The sequence below is a fragment of the Peromyscus maniculatus genome, chromosome 7 (assembly GCF_049852395.1).
Source record: "Peromyscus maniculatus bairdii isolate BWxNUB_F1_BW_parent chromosome 7, HU_Pman_BW_mat_3.1, whole genome shotgun sequence".
Lineage (NCBI taxonomy): Eukaryota > Metazoa > Chordata > Mammalia > Rodentia > Cricetidae > Peromyscus > Peromyscus maniculatus.
In genome coordinates this window covers 84,560,728-84,574,197 of record NC_134858.1, presented here as the reverse complement: position 1 = coordinate 84,574,197, position 13,470 = coordinate 84,560,728, and the positions used below count along the sequence as shown (strand labels likewise).

At 40.2% G+C, this 13,470-nt stretch overlaps 1 protein-coding gene across 3 annotated transcripts in view; it reads right to left on the bottom strand.

The window, feature by feature from the left end:
* Window positions 1-3,632: 3,632 nt before the first annotated feature.
* Col12a1 (collagen type XII alpha 1 chain) overlaps window positions 3,633-13,470 on the bottom strand; it is a 114,693-nt gene continuing 104,855 nt past the window's right edge. For 2 of the 3 annotated variants that reach the window (XM_006980038.4, XM_076576788.1), the window contains 7 exons: window positions 13,261-13,332; window positions 10,208-10,243; window positions 10,037-10,103; window positions 9,081-9,269; window positions 8,085-8,153; window positions 6,739-6,909; window positions 3,633-4,631 (listed from right to left, as the gene is read on the bottom strand). In XM_006980038.4, coding sequence (XP_006980100.2) covers window positions 4,456-4,631; window positions 6,739-6,909; window positions 8,085-8,153; window positions 9,081-9,269; window positions 10,037-10,103; window positions 10,208-10,243; window positions 13,261-13,332 — 780 coding nt within the window. In that variant the 3' untranslated portion in view covers window positions 3,633-4,455. Of the gene's footprint in view, window positions 5,772-6,738; window positions 6,910-8,084; window positions 8,154-9,080; window positions 9,270-10,036; window positions 10,104-10,207; window positions 10,244-13,260; window positions 13,333-13,470 lie in introns of all 3 variants that reach the window. The other variant, XM_042281395.2, reaches the window with a different exon arrangement.

The window sequence follows — 13,470 nt, the reverse complement described above, 5'->3', positions numbered from 1 at the left end:
TGAAATCCCTCTGGATCTCTGTGAGTTCAAGGCCACATTGGAAACAGCCAGGCATGGTGGCACATGCCTTTAATCCCAAGAAGTGAGCCTTTAATCCCAGGGAGTGATGGCAGAAAGCAGAAAAATATAAAAGGCATGAAGACCAGAAACTAGAAGCTTTTAGCTAGTTAAGCTTTTAGGCTTTTGAGCAACAGTTCAGCTGAGATCTATTTGGATGAGAACTCAGAGGCATCCAGTCTGAGGAAACGGGATCAGCTGAGGAATTGGCGAGGTGAGGTGGCTGTGGATTGTTCTGCTTCTCTGAACTTTCAGCATTCACCAAAATAACTGGCCTTAGGCTTGATTTTTATTAATAAGACCATTTAAGATTCATGCTACACATTATTTCCTTTTCCTCAGTTTCTATCAGATCCTCTCCTTAACCATCCAACTTCATGTTCTTTCTCACTCTTTAAAAAAATAACTCAGAAGTACATGTACACACACACACACACAGAGAGAGAGAGAGAGAGAGAGAGAGAGAGAGAGAGAGAGAGAGAGAGAGAGAGAGAGAGAGAGAGAATCTGATTCGTGTTGGGCAGCTATTCCTGAACATGAAGCCTGTCCTGAGGGATGTGCAATTGAACATTGGCGTGGAACTGGGCTAGACATTGGGGTTGAAGACAGGGAGTACAGGCCCTTCTAAAAAAAGGAAAGAACTATGATTCTGTTCCCGACCTTAAGTAGCCTGATCTAAGAAGGCAAAGGTTAATGAGTGTTTGCTTGGGCAGACGTCCACATTAAACCTTAAGTAACGTAGAAGCCAATGTTGCTTTGTATTTATAATGTCCTTGAAAACAGCAGTAACCACTGCAATTCTTTGCAAAAAGTGGTTAATTTTCATGAAGCACTTATATCACTTAATGACTGTTGAGTTCAAACCCTTTTTATTGATGAAGAAACTATAATAAAAGCCAAGAGATAAAGACTCATATGTGCTTAATCCAGTCTAATGGATAGTAAATGTTTAGGGAAATTACATTGACTTCATTTATATGGAAAATAACATGGAAGTAAACAGCATGATTCCTTATAGACCCAAATGAATGCCTGAATGCTCACATATTTAAGAAAATAAATGTACAACCTACTTGATAAATTGTTAATTCTATTATACAAAATATTCTATATGAAATGTTCAGGAATTGGGGTCTGTGTAGATGCTGTTTCCTGCTATAGACCTCACTAAAAGTAATAACTTGTGAGGATAGAAATCTCAGGCTCTTTTCTTGAAACTGGAGCCTCACCTTCAAATACTAAGTAGATATCAATCGATGTTACAATGTTCTCATATTGAAACATTGTTAAGAATGCCCTTTGAGAGGGGAGATCCCAGCTGGATCAAGAACAGAGAGGGAGAACAAGGAAAGAGAGACCATGATAAATGAAGACTCCATGGGAATAGGAAGAAGCAAAGTGCTAGAGAGGTCCACAGAAATCCACAAAGATACCTCCACAATAGACTACTGGCGATGGTCGAGAGAAAGCCCGAACTGACCTAATCTGGTGATTGGATGGACAAACACCCTAACTGTTGTGGTAGAATTCTCATCCAATGACTGATGGAAGCAGATGCAGAGATCCACGGCCAGGCCCCAGATGGAGCTCCAGGAATCCAATTGGTGAGAAAGAGGAGGGATTGTATGAGCAAGGATGTTGAGACCATGATTGGAAAAAGCACAGGAACAAATAGCCAAATTTGTGGAAACACATGAACTATAAACCAATAGCTGAAGAGCCCCCAACTGGATCAGGCCCTCTGAATAAGTGAGACAGTTGATTAGCTTGAACTGTTTGGGAGGCCCCCAGGCAGTGGGACAGGGACCTGTCCTTAGCGCATGAGCTGGCTGTTTGGAGTCTGGGGCCTATGCAGGGACACTTTGCTCAGCCTGGGTGAAGGGAGGAGGGGCCTGGACCTGCCTGGACTGAATCTACCAGGATGAGCTGAATCCCCAGGGGAGTCTTTGCCCTGGAGAAGGTGGGAATAGGGGGTTGAGGGAATGGGGGGGGGGACGGGAGGAGGGAGAACAGGGGGATTCATGGCTGATATGTAAAATTAAATTAAATTATAAAATAAAAAAAAAGAATGCCCTTTGAGTTGTACTGCATTCCCTTCCAAGAAACCAGCACCTATAGATTTGACTTTTCTGGGATTTTGTCATTGTTTACACCAAAACTGTATCATCACTTCTCTTCAAAGTTTACTGAATATATGCACAGTTAATAATGAAATATGCTATGAAAATAAAAATCATATGTGTCAGAATTGTATGAAAGAAAAATTTTCAATTAAAAAAAATCACATGTGTCCTAACTCCTTACTAATTCTCTGTTCAGGAATGGCTTGACCTCAGTCCTTTCTTCCAATGCAATCTAGAAGGCAGTGGTGAACCAATACATTACAAACATCATGAACCAAACCTACATCTAGTCAATCATTACTTTGTGCTTCAAATTCATGTGGCTGTGGCCCGGCAGTGATGGTGCACACCTTTAATCCCAGCACACGGGAGGCAGAGTCAGGCAGATCTCTGTGAGTTCGAGGCCAGCCTGGTCTACAGAGTGAGATCCAGGACAGGCACCAAAACTACACAGAGAAACCCTGTCTCAAAAAAAAAAATAATTCATGTGGCTGTGACCCCACTGAGTCAGTGACCTGAGGACCCATCTTCAGACTTCTAATACAAGGGTTCTTCAAGGAATATCCAAACCACAAATGAATCAGAAACTATGTTGGGGCATCTTTGAGATTTGAAAGCTCCTGCCTAGAGAATAAGGGATAAGGGACTGGTGGGGAGGGGCAGGAAAGCAGCTACCTACAAAGTGAGGAAGAGGGAGCCTCAGTCCTCTTCTGGTACTAGTAGCAAAGTTGAGTTCTTCCTATAGTGAAAGATGGGGGCTGATAGAACCTCAGTGTTCTCCTCTGGCTTTAAAATGTAAGTGAAAAATAGAGAATAAAAGACAAGTGCTATGAGTTACCAATCTGCTAACGCCTCTTAACCGACTTGCATTAATGTATCATCTATGCTTTCCCATCTCAAACTCCAAGGAGAATTCAATTCAGGTTTTGCCCCATGAGAAACTCTTCCACTGCCCACCCCTCACTTTTAAATTGATGTTGGTTTTTTTTTCAGACATTTACAACATTTGCTTTGATATTTAGGGTGATTTTATTGCATTTTTAAGTGGAAAAGAAGAGTTTACCTAAATTAAATTTTTCCATTAAGGAGTTTTTCTCTTTGCAATTAAATTTGCTATTGGGTAAAGTATAGGAACGTAATTAAATGCATACAAAATTGTGTGGGTTGTAGATTATTTGGTTGTTTAGGGTCTCCTAGGATACCTCATTATTTTTCCACCAGCCCACACATCCTCTACATTCCTAATAAAACCTTTGGAATCTGCCAGATTTTTAAAGGCTCTCACCACTCTTTTCAATGACTTCACCATAACATTAAAAAATCTAAAGTTATTTAGCATAATTTAACAGTATTAGCAAGATTTGTAACTGTATCCAAGGACGTGAATTTGTTTGCTGTAACAACCACTTGAGCATTCCAAAAGGCCCTTCAAAGAAAAAAGACTATGCCATGTCAAATTTTCAGTAGTTTTATTGAAAAATGCCTCTTTTGTTTCAGAAATAAATAATATAAGGCAGTGAAATTCACAATCTGCAGTTAAAATATAAAAGCAGCAATTCTATATTCATAGTCTTGCAGACATTTCCAACTGCTTTGATAACTAAGAAATATGTTCTGCAAAAGTTCATTCTAAATATACAACACAAACATGCAACTCCATTCCTGCAGAATAATCTGCAATTTGGCATAAATGTTAGTGTGTCAAAACAAGAACGTCTACGGCGATATGGAACAGTATCCAGTTGATACAATAACTTCAGCTATGTGGTGGAAGGTCTGTGGTTGTCAAGACACTAAGATTCTGTGTCCTAACACATAGCAGGAGGAAAGAGGAAAAAGGTGAGACACTACAGTGAGCTGGTGCTTCCCTCCATTTTGATTTTAGGAGAGGAATTACTGGAAATGGGATGTGATTGAATTGCAGATTAGTACTGAGAAAGATACAGGCTCTTTCCAAACATATAGCTGCTCTGGTTTCCTGGGCCTGCTGCTTAACCTAGAAGTTTGGCTGCCACAGCAACATCCTGGGCGTGTTCTCTCCTTGCAGCTTCTGTGAACAGCGTGTGTTGTAAGCATTTGAACTGCAAAGGCATGGATGACTACAGACTGTTGTGAGCTAGGCTGCCTGCAAAACAAGGTTCCCTACAGTCAGAAAAGAGCACTTGTAGATGAAGCAAAGCGAAGAAAACATCACAGAAAAGCTGTATGTCGCCCTGTCTGACCTGTGAATGAGAATCCCAACACCTCCCGCCTTGGTGAACCCACGGTCTCAGGTTCACTGCCCAGGGCCTGGGCGCAGGGCACGCCGCCAACGCATGTGATCAGGGTGCTCCCCTTCAGGCTCATCTGCACCGTAGTCCTCCTCGTATTCTGCTGTCCTCTCAGGCTCCACAGGCACGATGAAGGGCTCACGATCAGGCAGGTAGGCCCCACCCTCGGGCACATAAGGCTCTGTCCGATTCAACATTACAGTTATGGCATGACTTGGAAGGTACATACACAGCAAAAGTTAAGTCGTCACCTGAGGTGATGGCACTCCAGTCTTAATCTCACAACCATAAATAGAGGTGTTACAGTGGTCCAATTCTTTCCATGTGCACATGTGCAGAGAGAATTTGGTAATCAAAAGATCCAGCAGTAAATACAATCAATAGACAAAACCTGGGAAGGACCAGAAATTGGGCCAAAGAACTGTAAACATGGTACATAGGCAGGATTTCTGGCAAATCCCTAAATAACTATTCATGACTTCAAACTCCTCACGTCAAAGAACAACTCGAAGAGCTGAGGACATGAAGAATATTGGTGCCTAGGAACTGAACTGGGGTCAAAAGAGCTTGTCGACAGGTTATACACAGTCCACTGTCTCCCATGGCTGTGTCTCACACAGAGTTACAGCTAGTGGGTGAGGAACACCTGTGACTACGTCCAAACAGGAAGGAATGGTGATTTTAAGCTTTGGTTTGAAAAGTTGCAGTTAAAAAAAAAAAAAACCAAACTGAGAGTACACACACAGAATACTGAGAACTCACACATGCGCTGAACTCAGACACACTGCTAACAAGCAAGAGGGGAGCAAATCCATTCGCTGTTATTACTGCAGAGAGCAAGCAGCCAGCAGGCTTTGGTGCAGAAGCAGACTGTTGAGTTGTTACAAAATTTTAGTGGATAGGATCACATCCAGATCATGTACAAGCCACAATTAGTTTATTATTTACATAGGACATTTCTCTTCAACCAGGTTAATTGTCTTTTGTAACATGGCATGTCTCTGCTGGTTAGTAGCTTATTAGGCACATCCTTCACAGCCAAGGCTCCTCGTGGCTGTGTTTGAACTTTTTAAAAGATGGTTTTCTACATTGCTGCTGAAAAGCACCGGGCTGACACCCACTGCTTTTGTATCATTCAAGTTAGTATCGAGTCTCCACCCTCCTGTATGATGCCGACCCAGTTCGTTAACCATATCTGTGGTGAGATTTCCATACAGACTCATTTTCTAATAAGCACGTGCGCAAACATCTCAGAAACAGGATTTTCATGTATTCAAACTGTAAGCAGCACTGGAGACTTAGAAAATTTGTTAGCCGGAACCTGAAACAGGTCAAAGATGATAGTTTTTAAAAGTTGAATTACTAGGCAAAAATATATATATATACACATCCATCTATGTAAATGTTAAAGTATATATATATATATCCATATATTTTCAGTTCACATATGTCATAAGGCAGTAATAATTTAAATTTGTTTAACAAAGAATTAAATTTTAATCTTAATGGATTGCATGGGAGTATGCATTGGATTCATTATTACTTTTGATCATATAAAATTATGCACATAAATATATAGATATATAGATATTTAGATATTCAACTACTCATGCACTATTTGCTAGTAGCAAACCATATCAAACAGCAGTATCATTTTTAAACTTGCAAGATGCATGAGGGTGCACTAATGAAAAGTCACCATTGACCACAACATGACAGTCTTCTATCCAGACCAACATACCTCCCAAATCTCACATCCCCCAATGTCAGGCACAAGAGACTTCTGCTGTCTACAACTGGGGAACACTAGAATTTCATTAACAACCTTATAAAAATATTAAGTTCCAGATTTGATAAGCATCAGTTCCATGGCTGGCACAGACAGTGAATTATTTCAGTTGTCTGTACTATGCTATCACATGTAAATTAGAGTCCCCAAACACTTTCTGTATATATTTTCAGCATTCTATAACTGTATTTCTTTTTTATTCATCTCTCGATTCTTTTAGGGGGAAAAAAAGCTCATGAATTGGTAGCATTCATTTAACTCCCACGAGAGCTGTGGAGAAGTTTATGATGTAGTTTGGTAAATCCAGAAATGCAGGAAGGGAAAATGGTTACCTAAGTCCTAATTAGTGAAAGGTGTTTTGTGCTTTAGCAGATAGCAAAACTCAAAATACAGAGCTGAAAAAAAGTTGACATCTCCACAAAATCCTTAACTCCACCTTCCTTCAGTCCTAGGGCTCTATTTCTGAGGAACTGGGGTCCTTATGATGGCAACAACATACCTGGATAGCCTTGCCCATTGTATGGGATGCTGGCACACTGGGATGAATCGCAATATCCAGGAGGACCTGGGGGTCCTCGGATACCTGAGTTTCCAGGACGACCAGGGGGACCAGGAGGGCCTCTTGAGCCTGTAGACCCTGGTGGACCCGTTCTGGATTCTCCTTGTGGACCTAGTGTGAAGTTAAAACAAATACGTTTCCCTTCTTGTCAAGAACACCTGAGGCAGTCTCCCATACTCAAGTGACATCTCCACTAACTTGACATTAGACCACCATTCACTAGTGCATGATAAAAAAAAAAAAATTCCTTAAGAAATTCCCAGTGTGAACCAAAGAACTTTCTTGTGATGAATTAATGCCAGTAATTCACTAATGTAGCAATTTCATTTAAGGAAAACTGATTTAGCAAGAATTAAGCCAAGCTAAAATTATCTGTGAATTCTCTTGTTTGCTCCCATTCATACAGGGACAAGAATGCCTGGAATGGCTGCTTCAGGTAGCCAGATGAGTATCTGGTCCACATCTCCAGTTTACATGAAGCAAGTAACATTCTTTCTGGATAAAGTGGCACTAAGTTATGATTAACAAAGATTTAACCACAGAGCTGGGCTTGGTGCAAAGATCTAGAAACCACATAAAGATAAGAAAAATGTGGGGCAGCAAAATGGCTTGATAATTAAAGTGGTGGCTGCCGAGCCTAAACACCAGAGCTCAATCCCCAGGACCCATATTGTGGATCTCCTACAAGTTGTCCTCTGGCATCCACGTGTACACCGTGGAGTAAACATACATGTAACACCCACAAATAAATAGAAGATAAATAGATAGATGTTTAGACAGACATGCAGACAGAGAAATACATACATATACAGACAGAGGATTTTTTAAATCTTTAAATAAAAGAAAAAAATTCATTTTCAACCTAGTCAAAACAATGCATAAAACAATTAAACAGCTATTGTTTCCTTGAAACACGCTAAGGAAATGTTGTAAATGAAAATGTGTGTCAAATCTTTTCATTTTTCTCACTCTAATAACTCCATATTGAAGAATACTAGGAAAAAAACAGTACTTGGGGGATATAAAGCAAACAAAATCAAAACAACTACAACAACAAACACCACATGGAAAGTCCCTACAAAAAGAGTCCTTCTTTATGTCAGTGACATTCAAGCCTTCCTATACTGAGGCTGTGAGCAAATGCCTGATAGAGCATGCTCTTCAACAAAGAGAACATCCAACCTGAACTTTTCGCCAAAAGACCGCCATATTGGAAAGAGCTGATGCTATGACGTTGCCTCCCACACTTTACAGGCTTTCCCAATCTGATGTCTTAACCAACCTACCTGATGGTCCAGGCGGACCTCGAGGTCCTGGAGACCCAATACCCCTTTCTCCTTTCTCTCCAGGCAAACCTACAAGAAGAAAAAAAGAAGGAGAGAAAGAAAGAAAAAAGAAAAAAGAAAGAAAAGCATGGGAAAATTTTATCTGGAAACATGATTTTTCATCTTAAATAATAATAACTCAAGTAACTCATTTCCTTAGTGAAAACAGAACCTAATTTTTCCCAGAAGTTCACTCCTTAAGCCAAATTCTTTCTAGACATTTGTGTAATTCCAGATTCATGGCCAAGAAACAAATCTGGCTGCAAGTCAGAGGGGAATTATTTGAAGGATACAAATATGCCTAATATATTGTCAAATAGTAATTAAAAACAGAGATCTTAGAGCAGGCCCTTCAGGTAGACTTCATGAGCTGTGTGTGTACACCATTGACACCATCAGATAGTAGGTTATAAAACTCTTAAACTGGTATTCACTGTCCCAAAACATCTGGAAGCAGAAAAATCCCATTTTCTGCCCCCCCCCACTCCCTTTCAATTTCATTTATCTACCATGAAATTAAAGTCAAACAAATATTCTAGAATCAGTGCCAGGCCTTGAATAAAGGAGCAGAAAGAATTTGGACCTAAAACCATCGGGCTGCTTAGATGTCCTCGGTTGCTGCTCAGTTCTTGCCACAGTCACAGCACAGTGATGCCTAATTCCATTTGCCAAGACACTGCTTCCCATTAGAGCCACAAGAGAAATCAATGGATAGAAACATCTCTACTAAGATCTGCTGAAAACAGCATCTGTTTTCTCACACCCCCATCACCAGGACACAGACCTGTGACCTGCAAATTACTAAAGGGAAAGGTGGTTCCCAGACAGCTTGTCTGGACTGTCTAAATAACACTGAAGTAGTTTGCCAAATTCCGCCTTCCAAATGCTTCCAACCTGCCCCAGTTTTGGTACATGCAAGCTCTTCCTTTATCTCTGTGTAAAGCCAGAAAGGCCCACCTCGTTCACCAGGGGGTCCCTGCATCCCTGGTGTGCCAGGGAATCCTGGTCGCCCCCCAGGCCCTGGTTCTCCTCTGGCTCCAGCACTGCCAGGGGGTCCTGGGGGCCCTGGTGGGCCAGGCTGGTTGCGACTTGAGTGGTAATCATTTGGAATCTGATTCAGCATCTGATTGAATCTGCTCATCTGGCCTGTAAATAGAAAGCCTTGTTAGAAAGAAACCCAGGAAGGGGGGGGGGCGGGCGCGGTGAGACTGGGAAGTGGCTTTCCCTTAGCATCTAAGGAGACCCATATCCTTCCTTATCTCCAGGAAATGTTCTAATTAGTACAAAAAATAAAAATGAGGTACATCAGCCACCTAGTACAAAATGACCCTTGATCAATGGCCATTTCCACAAAATTCTCAATTCAAACCATAAGATTTATTGTGAATATGAGTTAACAAAGTATGGTGTGACTCTGGAATACACTGCCTTTTAGTGGGCTGAATGATGTCACTCAAAAGAGAACCCATTTGAAATTAGGACAGTATGTCATTTTTCTAGGTACCCAAAGCAATGTTACCCAGGTTTAGCACAAATGAGACTTTTTTTAATTGTATATTGAAAAATATATTATATTTTGGCCTCATATCCAAGCACAATAATTCACTGAGTTTAGAACATGGTCAAGGAACTCTCATTTCTAATAAGCAAATTAAGAAATTTTAGAAGATATGTTCCTCAGGATCATGCTGTGAGAAGCACAAACTAAACTTCAGAACGGGAGCCTTAAATTCAAGGTTAGCCTGCACTCCATCTTCAGGCACAGAGCTACATGAGTTTGAAACATCTCTGATCATCTCTGTGACTCGAGTTCTGTATTTGTCCCAGAATTACTTTAAAAGTCATTCAAATGGTAACCAATGGATTACCACTTATTAGTTTTTCACAGATTCAGATGATAAACAATGAATTACCACTTATTAGTTGTTCACAGACTTGTCTTGCAACTGCTCGCATCATGTTCTGGGAAGCAATGTCTCCCTGGTTAATTAAATTTTAAAAAATTAAAATATTATTTCTATAATTTCAGATGCCAACATTTAAATCTTGAAATAAAAATAAGCCAAATTTTAAGAAATACATACCCTATCACCTTTTTCTCCTTTTAACCCAGATTGACCCTGAAACACAAGAATTTCATACTTTAGAAACAGGAAGATATAGTCTAAAACAGCAGTTCTCAATCTGTGAGTCATGACCCCTATAGGAGTCAAATGACCTTCGCCCGGGGGTCACCTAGGAACATCAGAAAACACAGATATTTACATTATGATTCATAGCAGTAGCAAACTCACAGTTATGAAGCAGCAACAAAAATAATTTTATGGTTAGGGATCACCACAGCATGAGGTGTTATATTATTATATTAAAGGGTCACATCATTAGGAATGTTGAGAGCCACATGGACAGGAATGACAATACAGAGAGCAGCATCTATCGTCTAATAAACCAGCAAAATGACACATCATACTTAAAATCATGCCACTAACATTTTTCTTTTCTGTAAAAATAATCTCATCCCCCACCAAATAGGTACCTTCCAAAGCCTTGTTCAGATGTGAATTTTAAAACAATAATTTTAAAATATATGTATCATTTACCATGTGGGCTTGCAACTGAAATATGTATGCTTGAACACAAACTGCACTTGACCTATCGCACTTTTAAGTTACCATGGTTACTCAGCTCAACTATTCATTGTGGGATCCCCAAAAGCTTGCCGTCTATTCACTTCCAGTAAGAACTAGTGGGCTTCCTGTCAGCTTCCTAGATGGATATGTAGCTCATTCTACCTCCAGTTAGTCTTTGTGCAGGATAGAAAAGAAAACAGATGTTCTTTATTGGTCTCACATCCAAACAACTACATAATCTTTATCATATTCAATCAAATGCCCCTTCCTGGCCAAGAGAGTTGCTTCAAGGGCAGGAACTTCCTATCTTTCAGTAGTATCTTTTCAAACAGCCAGCTGCCATTACAGAAGGAACATCCAAGTCATTAACAAATCTGATGTTGGGAGACTATTCCAGCCAAACCAACTTGTACTGTTCCCATGGAAACCACTGTAGTTCAAACCAAGGCTTAGTGTAATTATTCCAATATCCTCTTAACTGACCTCTCTACTTTCTGCTTTTACTCTTAATAACCTAGTCTCAATATAGATGCCAGAACGGTATTTTTTTAAAAAAAATTAGATTGTCTCACTTCTTTCTTTGAGACATGAGGTCCAAATAAATGCACAGTGAATTATAATGATTGTATGCAAAACTTGTGCTTGGCTTTCTCATTACCAAAAGTATTATATTTTTATGGAATACTAATATTAAGTATGGAGCTTTGTGAAAACTGCGTTATTTCTTATTTCTTGCTCTTTAGAAATGTTTCTGATTTACTTTTTCAATTTATTCCTACTCTAAATTGCTTGTTTAAATTTTTTGAGAAATTGATACATGTGTATCACATACCATGTGTATCATAACTACCCTTCCAGCTCCCCACAACTCTTCTCATGTGCCCCCCTCAGTTATTACTGTTACACACACACGCACGCACGCACGCACGCACGCGCGCTGCTGAGTGAATTTAGTGTTTCTCATATGGGCATATGTTTAGGGATGACCCGTGTGATTGGATAACCTATCAGGGTCTCATCTAAAAAAAAAAAAAAAGGCAAAACACTAAGTTTCCCTCTCCCAGCAGCCATTAACTGCCTTTAATTCTTCATCTAGGGGTGAGGCCTTGTGATACCTCTCCCACACATGTTGGCATGTAAACTAGTGTTGTCATTATGCAGTCTGGTTTAGACAATCATATTGTTAGGAGTTCATGGGAATATCTTCCCTGTCATCTTGTCCGTGATCTTGTAGAAGTATCTTTACTACCAGTTACTAGCAATCACATCTCAAGTAAAAGCAATAGAAATTTTTGAGCCTTTGCTTGCATAGGTTAGCAAAGCCCTTGCCTCATACTAATACAAAATTAAGCATGAAGGGCATGAAGCCCAATAGCCATTTCAAATACTTGTGGATATTTTAGAAACTCCAAATTGAGTTGGAAGGTACTAATTTGAAAGCACAGAATAGGTGTAATGCTATTGCAATTTTTATTTCTAACTAAACATAGGAGTGAGAGAGAGCTAAATCAGATATAAATTGAGAAAGGACCACATTGGAAAAAGTAAAATAGCCAACTTAAGCGTGGCTTCTTATTAATTTGTTTGTGCTAACTGTTGAACCCATGGCCTTGCACTCTACCACTGAGCTACACCATCAGCCTAGTAGGTAATTTTGTTTGCACATGCACACATGTGGTGAGGGCATCTGAGTATACGTCTGTAGGTATAGGTGTGCCATGGCACACGTGTGGAGGTCTGAGGACAGCCTTGGGTGGTCATTGTCAACTTCCACATTATTTGAGACAATGTCTCTTTGTTGTTTTTCTACTGTGGATGCCAGATATCTTGCCTAAGGGCTTTCAGGGATTCTCCCCTTTCTTCTTTCCATTTCTCTGTAGGAACACTGGGATAGCAGATATTCATACTACATGTCCAGATTTTATAAGTGTTCTGGAGGTACAAACTTAGATCCTCATGTTGGCATGGCTAGCATTTTTACCCACTAAGCCATCTCCTCAGGCCTCAATAAATATTTTTAATTGGTCTGATGCTCCAGCATCCTCAGCTATGGAGCAAGAAGCAAATGGTGCAGCTCAGTAGTACTGTCTGCCGAAGAGTTAACATTCATAAACTGAGGAGGTAAGGCGCCCTGTACTCTCATCATGTATTTTTATGTCTTAAACAGCATACCATTTATAAATAAAAAGAATGATTTTGCTGACCCAGCTCTGAAGCTCTGAGTGTTTATACAGTGCAGAAATATGTGTCTTGGCTCATAATCCCTTCCTCCTTTTAAAGAAACCCAATGACCACAATTTTCATCCCAGGATATTATAGCAACCCAGCAGGGGGAAAAAGCCTTTAGAACTATTCCCAAGGCAAATCCATGGGTTTATCATTATTTCAGCAGAGGCTCCAAACACATTTATGGTTGAGATAACCTAAATATGGCCAAGCCTTAGAGTTCTCATTATCTGTGTCCACAAGAGAATGGAAGTCAGTTGGCATGCAAGGCATCTACTTACAGGTCTGCCATGGTCTCCAGGTTTTCCTGGTTTCCCGCTGGGCCCTGTAACTCCTGGAGAACCTGGGGTTCCCTAGAACCACAGACCAAGAAAAGGAATGTTATGACGAGGAAAAAAATCCTAGCCACAGTAACTAAAGAACTGCAGCCAGGTTTAAAACTTGTAAAAGAAGCAGAATATCATTCCACATTAAGGAAGAGGACAGCCACA